Raw genomic sequence first — 7,707 nt, 5'->3', positions numbered from 1 at the left:
GGAAAGAGTTCTTCCTCTTGAGATCTACAAAGCACCCCTGCACTGACACAATGGCATGAACGAACAGTGGGTTGTCTGACAAGCAAATCTCCCAGGAGACATTGCAGACACTGCATCTCTTGGATTCGAAAGCACAGCATTTGGTGTCATAACCTGTAGAACATTTATTTTCAAGTACCTCCACCTCTAAAGGAAGGATTGTGGTTTGATCTGGACAAACCCTGTCTGAGCTCTCCCAAACGCCACAACAGTTTCCTCTTGTTACAGCACTATATAAATGTGAGGGGCAATATGCAAGCACTCACACTGAAGTCCATCTCGGGTGCAACAGAAGGCACTGGGTCATCCTCTTCAGGGTTTCCTGCACTACTATCTCTGCATGCCAAGATCCTAAAAGCTTTTGAAATGCTGATTAACTCTAGATAATGAGATTGCAGAGGCTGCAGTTATCCATTTGGAGCTGCACGGGCTTGAGCTCGTGTTGGTTTATTAGGCACGTTTCAAGTTTATAATGCAGATGCAAGACATGACCCTGCTCTGCAGACCTGCATCAGATGTCTATTCCACAGAAAGCACTTGAAGAAGCAGAGACTCCTAACACGCTAGAAGGAAAAGCAACACTTTGTCAAGTGCCAGACATGATATGATCTAAGATCTCTCCTAATTTTTAACTTATATAACTCTTATATGTATTACTTTCTGGAGCATCAAATTTTTCTGTCTTCCACATAAAATTTGATGACACACGCTAAACTTTTAACAGATCTCTCAGCAGTTCTGTCTATTCATTTGAATCCAACCAGTCATAAATAAAAGTCAAGTACTTCCATCAGTGCTTTACATCATCCATTGATCATGTCTTCTGTCAGGCCTCAGAAATGAAGAACAACTCTTCACTCCCAAGAACACAGAAATTAAACTATTTGTCCAGTGCCATCCAGGAAGTCTCTATTACATTCCCCAGTGGAGCTTGTATGTGAAACTCCCAACCTGAAATGTTCCTTCACCATTTGCCAATGTTAAACCCCACCAAGAAGTCAGCTTTTTTGCAGTTCACAAGTTTAACCACTGGACTTCACGATCCTTTAGTAGCCAGTGACACACTATGTGATTGCTTCAGACAGCTAGCAAGCTATCCACCTTATCTTCCTCCCAAAATCCGAGGATTGAACTTGATGTATTAAGGTGAAATGGGTGCCTCCAGGGCCTCAGCTACACCCTGGGTGAAAAAGATAAAAAGGGAAAAAAAGGGGAGGAAAAATATCTCCCACATCTCACTGGATTTCTCTGATATCAAAAGATGTCACAAGATAGATCCATTACCTGATTGTCTGAGTAACTTTTCTTTTCATGGTATTTTCCACCACTCCCCTTTTCCACCATTTATTTAATACACAAACTGGTATCTTATACTATTTGTAGCAAGAAACAAAGAAATGCATTTCTGATCTCTTCAGATGCACATCTGCATGTGTGTTTATATGGCTGTGGTAAGACTCAGGACATAGCTCCCATAGGGACTTGCATCCTGGCCTACATGGAGACAGCTGTACCATGGTAGCCTTGTACCATACCACCACCAAACATGCCTAAGGGGAGACACACACATGGTAGTATCTTCCAGGTGATTTGCAGATGAGGAGTTTCTTGTACCCAAAGTACTGTTTCTATCTGTTAAGCCTTGCAACTTCAGGAGGCTGAATAATCAGAACTCACAGTTCAGAAGGGAAAGGTGGAATAGCTACACCCTTACCTGTTGTATCAAGGAAGAAGATGCTATTGACTTAAAAGCTACAGATCAGACTCTCTTCTCAAGCCTAAATTAACTTGACTGAAGTAAAGGAGTTAACTCAGAGCATGAAACGAGAGTCAGATGTTTTCAGCCTGGAGGTTTTATTACCAGATAATTATTTTTACTGACTAACACTGCCTTGCCCTGCTGGGGCTGTTTTGATTCTTCTGCACATGTCCTTCAGCTTGAACTAAGGAGATGGATGATAAACTCCAACTGCTGGTTTTCATGCAATAAGCTGATGTCATGATTAGATCACAAGCTCTTTGGATAACAAAAAGCCCTTAAATAGAGAATTGTGTCATTTAAAGTTTGGCTCATACATGTGTTATAAATACACATGTGCTTTCAGAAATACTTCTGTATTTAAAAGTGGTATATTTCTCTCTGCATCCATTTTGAGCCAATTATCAAACATTTTACTTTGGTTAGGGGTCAAATAAATGCAGAACAGGACTTTAAACTGTACATACTTTATCTCCCCAGGGATTTAAGCAAACTCTCTGCTGAAAGACACTTCCCAATACTCCCCACAGCACTCCACTGAATGTCTGGCAAGCACAGCAAAGCGCTAAGGCTGCTCTGCTGTAATGAAAACATTCAATATAAATAATAAACATGCATGCGTCAGAAACCAGTACAGCTGCCCTACAGAGAGCCAGGACTGAAAACCAGCAGGCAAACATGGGAATGCCACAACAGAATCATTTTCTGGAAGCCCCAAGGGCATCATCACCCTTTGCTCTTTGCCCCCAAAAGGACACACAGGCACAGCAGAGAAGACAACAAGTAAAATGCTTACCAAATTCATAGACTTTTTTACATTTGGTCTCCAAATCATCTATGAGGTCCTGCAGCCGACACTGCTTGGCCAGCCTCTTGCAATCATTTACATACTCTACATCAATATCGAGACGACCTGCCAAGAGAAATGCAGCCAGCTCTTTACACACATACCTACACACTTCGGTGTAAAGATGGCAAAAATTAAGCACTCAAGACTTGATGGCACAGAAATTCAGTAGTTAGAGACACTGCCTCACTTTTCAGCAGCCAGTTACAACTCAGCCCAAGAGGCTAAGATGTGGTACCCCACCACTCTGATGAATCTCAGCTTAATTCATGCTCCCACTTTCCAGCTTCATTCAAGAGGCCTTGAACTTCATTCATGCAAAGACTGAACAGGTTTATAGAGAAGATGTTTAATTCCCTCAGAAGATTAAAAGTAACAGCACAACAGCAGCATACATGGCTGCTGTAAGCTGGCTTTGGGTAACAGAAGCCTTTATGATCACAAGCTGTCATGCCAGAATGTTTTACCATCACTGAAAAGGTGGCAAGGAATGTTCCTGAGAACACTGGCCTGGGGAAGGAGAGCCTTGAAGATAAAGTTATTTTCTGGCACCACCTCCTGGCCTGAAATAGTTCAGCACTAGCATGTCTGCAGTGCAACACTGGCATTTTCATTGCAGGTTTAGGATCAATGTCTGTTCAGAAGAAATATTAGAAAGCAGTCAAAGTGTTCAGCACACACTGCTCAGTCTGCCTGACTGAAGGTCCTGCAGGGGAAGCTGGCTTTTCACCACCTCAGGGAATCATTATCCCAGATGACAGATTTACCTTCCTTAAGTTAATACATTCTTACATCCACCCAACCACAACCTAAGCTGATTTTGGTTTAACTGACTGTAGAGTTATTGGCAGTAAAATAACTGGCAAAAGGTACAGACACCGTGTAAGAGCTGGGGATTACTCACATCCTCCTCTTGTGCCAGCAGAGAGGATGTTGGTGACTGACACCCAAACAGGCCTGTGCCACCCAAAGAGTGCTATTGCAGAGGCACCCAGAGCTCCCCACCAGCCGTGCATGCATACATGAGAGAGTAAGTCACATACCTGTGTATAGATACTGCAGAAGAGAGCCAAAGGCTGCTGGATTAATCTAAAACAAACCAAGAAAAAGTTACCTTTAGAATTCCCAGCAATGTCATAACAAGCCTGAAACATGCCTGGATGCAAACAGAAACATTTGAATAGCAATTCACACACATTTCCTTGCTCCTCCTGTGACTAATGCTAACACTCCACCTGGTTTACTCTTTAAATGTACCAGATGATACTAATCCACATGCCCTGGGGGACAGGACCTGACTAATGGAGATGTTCCAAAGACACAGCTGAAATATGGCCTCTGTAAAATCCAGTCTTTCCCTGGTCACAAGCATCTCCAACTCTTATTTATTTGAGAAAAGACGTCTTATTGTGCAAAGAGAAAGGAGAGACATTAAGCAACATCCTGAGAAACTGGAAGTATGTTTGTCACAAGTGGTTTTGCAAAGCCACAATCAAGCTTATGCCAGAGTACTGGTGATTAATGAATGGAATGCACTTAGGGCCTATTGAGCTCTTGCTGCAAAGGCAACAAAAGGGACTCAATTAGCACCAGTTATAGAGGTGGTGTCTTCACCACAGACCACCTGTCCCCCCTGGAATCAGACAGACCCAACTCATCCCACAGAGGAATCATGACACAGCTGGCAGATGGTCAGACCTGCTACTGCCATTAATTAAGACATGTTTGAGCCCGTGACAGAAGGAAGAAAGGGGAAGTACACACTCTACAGCCTTTTGTTATCTGAGCAAGATGCTATTTTATGGCATAAAATTCTTCCCCAAGCCCCCCTTTCCTTGACTAGGGTCATTCTGAGCTCCAGGAGCTATTCACTGTGGAAATGAACCCTCAGACTGTCCTTCCTACTTGCTTCTCTCACCCAGTTGAGATAGGAAAAGAAAGGGAAGACCTGGGGAGAAGAGAAGGGAAAAGGCAAAGCCTTGCTCACCAGTGGATGCTTCAACACTATCATGTTCTTCCCCTTCCATTTGGTCTCAAACATCTCCGCAAAGTAGGCGCTGCGAGCGCTGAGGATGCAGTGGTGGGCACAGAAGGATTTGCCATGAACAATGAAGACTATGTCGCTTTGGTAACCCTGCTCCAGCAGCCTGTGAGGAACACAGAGAGGGGACATGCACTGCAGAATGAGAAAGGAGCATGGAGTAAAGCATGTGGGGGACATGGTGCACTTAGGTCTAAATGAACAAATACTTCTTGGCACTAGAGGCCAGCACAGGGACCGGTACCTCACATAAACTGGGATCTTTCACTTCCTCCAATGACTCAAGTTTTGTTAGTGCAAGAGGGAGACTGGAGAATGAAACCTGCCTCAGGTGAACACCTGAACACAGGGAACAGGTTTTAAAGCAGAACTAGTTGCTCCCAAACACAACTCTGAAGGTTAATCCTGCTTTTAAATTGGCAGATGATAAAAAGCCCTACAGAAGCCCACACTTTCAGAAAGAATTACCCCACTACAAAGTAAAGTGCAACTTCCCTGGGCACTGTCAGTGTGCACATTTTAACCACTCAGCAAATAGGAGAGGGCTTGATGTCACCCACCCTCAGAAGAAGGAAGGATGTTACAAGCACAAAATGCTGGCTGTTACCACATCAGAGATGAAGCCTTGCTCATGTTCACATGCCCATCCCCTCTTCTTTAAAAGGGAAAACAAACAAGATTGCTACTTCTAGAGCTAAGGAAGGATGTTGCACATGGAGCTGCCCCCTCTGCTTACCGCTGCAGGAAGACATCATAGTAGTCCCTCTTCATGCACTTGGCTGTGATCTGTTTGTACTCCTTCAGCAGGCGGCGGATGGCATCACTCAAAGCTCCATAGAGGCAACGTTCCCCATCAAAGGTGTTTGCTTCACATTTTGCTCCTGCAAAATGATCACAGGAACATGCCAACAGAGTTCAATCAAGAGTCCCTGAACGGTCACTAAATGAGTTTAAAAGCCCTTGTGTTTCCCCTTTAAGGCCTCTTTACAAAGCAAGGCTATTGGAAGAGTACAAGAAAGTCTTACACAGACAGCGCCTCAGATGAAGTACAGTTCTTACATCAGCAAACTCCCAACAGCAACGCACCCTCACAAAACACCAGCTGTGACTTCAGAAAGTCACACTGCCTCGATTCATCACAGAAAGTGTCCCTCTAGTAAATTCAAGCAGCAAATGGCCTGCAAAAGGGACCATGAATGTGTGCCCAGGGCTCTCGCTGCAGCCTGAGATCACTTATCAGATGGTTCATTGTAACAGAAGTTTCCACAAGGCACAGCTAGAGGGATATACAATCCACACGGAGAGAGATATTGCACCCATAACTAGGATGCTTTTGCTCACCGTTGGCCAGAAGATAGCGTACAAGCTCCTCATGTCCACAGAGGCAAGCATAATACCTGACAAGAACAGGAGAAAGGAAATTAGAGATACAATCGGAAGCCAAATTCAGTGCTCAGGCACACCACAGCATGCAGAGCTCACAACTGAGCAGCCCTGAGAGATGACGACTCCTCACAGGAGTGACAAATTGCTACCTAATAGCATAGACCCCAGCAGGAGACTAAGCAGGATCTGTTCCCAGCACTCCTCATCACTGCTGTCCTGCAAGGAGATCTCAAGGTCCCAATCTGGGCTCAGCATCTTCTGTTGCACCACCAGCTGCCAAATCCATCCCGTTTTAATGGACTTCATTTCATGGGCACTCAGCAATTCCACTGAATTCCCACTCCTTGCTCCTTCTGTTCTCAGCCTGGCTGCTGCAGGCTATGACAGCAAGGGAACAGCTATCACAGCTACGAGATGTACAGCAAAGCCACCCTTCAAAGTCTTAGAAGCTTTGTTTTCTCTTTCACAATCTCAGCCTTTCATTATTCTCTTTCACAAGGACCTCAAGCTGTCCTGCAAACAAGGAGAGTCCTGTAATGCTCACTGCAGCAGGCAACTGTTACTCTACCTTTACTTTGGGAAGTTATTCCATAGTCTAAATATGTCACAGATGTCTTTGGAACTGGTATGTGGGGAGACAAAAAGCTCATTCCACCCTCCCCAGGTCCAGCATGGCGATTCCTCACTACCTACTGCATGCTCACAGCCTTGCCATGACCACTCTGCACTCCACCAAGCCAAGCCTTCATCTGAAAAGACACCCTAGAACACCCTAGGCTTTGAAGGGGGAAAAGGCTGATCAAGCCAAAACCAGGCTGCCTAATCCAGGTAATCTGGTCAATCAAAATCATCCACCCCTCTGATCGTTACTGCAGCAACTGCCAGTCAGGTGGGGAAAGAAAGACACAGCAGAGAAGCAGAAAGCAACCAAATCTCCCCAAAAGCAGGACCCAGGATGTTTAGTAACAGTGCTGCTGGCTGCTGCTGCAGAGACAGCACAAGAGCTCTGAAAGCCCCCCGTGCCCCAGCGCAGGCTGCAGAGGTGTACACTCACAGAGGGGTGCTGTCCCACTTGTCACGGACGTTGATCTCCACATCTCGCTGTTCGAGAAGGTATCTGGAAGAAAAGGAAGAGCAGAGTTATAACATCATGTAGCTACTCGGTCATGTCCTCCTCTTTCAAAAGATGTGACTCTGAGTTTTACAGGAACTCCCAAAGGATCTTGCATTCAACCTGGGGAGCTGCCAGCTGGGGCTGAAGTTAAATCCTCAACCCAAAGAGCAGCCTTCTGCAGCTCCCTTCAATCTCAAGTGGTGGACATGGGCAAAGAGCAGAATCAAACCCACCTCCTGCTGGCCCCTCACAGGGCAGCCATCACAAAAGAAGCCTGAGCACTTCAGCAGTGCCTTCAGTCTCCAACAACACTCACAGCCGGGATGCTTACAACTAAGCGGCCGAGCCAACAAGGCCAATGTTGAGCTCCTGCTGTTGGCTCTTCCTGATGCAACTAACACCCCCAGTGTCACTCCAGACTGCTCTTAATTCCTGCCGTTTCCTTGTCCTGCACATTCAGGCTGTATCAAATGCTGCCAACGCTCCCTCTCTGGCACCTCTAGAAGCCAGCCTTTGCCTTG

The 7,707-nt window shown here is 45.4% G+C and overlaps 1 protein-coding gene across 1 annotated transcript in view; it reads right to left on the bottom strand.

Annotated features, from left to right (window-relative positions):
* Window positions 1-7,189, bottom strand: part of ABTB1 (ankyrin repeat and BTB (POZ) domain containing 1) — a gene marked incomplete at its 5' end in the record, with an annotated part of 19,485 nt that extends 12,296 nt beyond the window's left edge. The window contains 6 exons of the mRNA XM_010019213.1: window positions 2,595-2,711; window positions 3,689-3,734; window positions 4,633-4,792; window positions 5,423-5,567; window positions 6,028-6,083; window positions 7,127-7,189. Of these exons, the coding sequence (XP_010017515.1) occupies window positions 2,595-2,711; window positions 3,689-3,734; window positions 4,633-4,792; window positions 5,423-5,567; window positions 6,028-6,083; window positions 7,127-7,189 (587 nt within the window). The remainder of the gene's footprint in view (window positions 1-2,594; window positions 2,712-3,688; window positions 3,735-4,632; window positions 4,793-5,422; window positions 5,568-6,027; window positions 6,084-7,126) is intronic.
* Window positions 7,190-7,707: the final 518 nt, after the last annotated feature.

The sequence above is a fragment of the Nestor notabilis genome, unplaced genomic scaffold, assembly GCF_000696875.1.
Source record: "Nestor notabilis isolate BGI_N333 unplaced genomic scaffold, ASM69687v1 scaffold26237, whole genome shotgun sequence".
Lineage (NCBI taxonomy): Eukaryota > Metazoa > Chordata > Aves > Psittaciformes > Psittacidae > Nestor > Nestor notabilis.
This window is presented reverse-complemented; position numbering and strand designations above follow the sequence as displayed.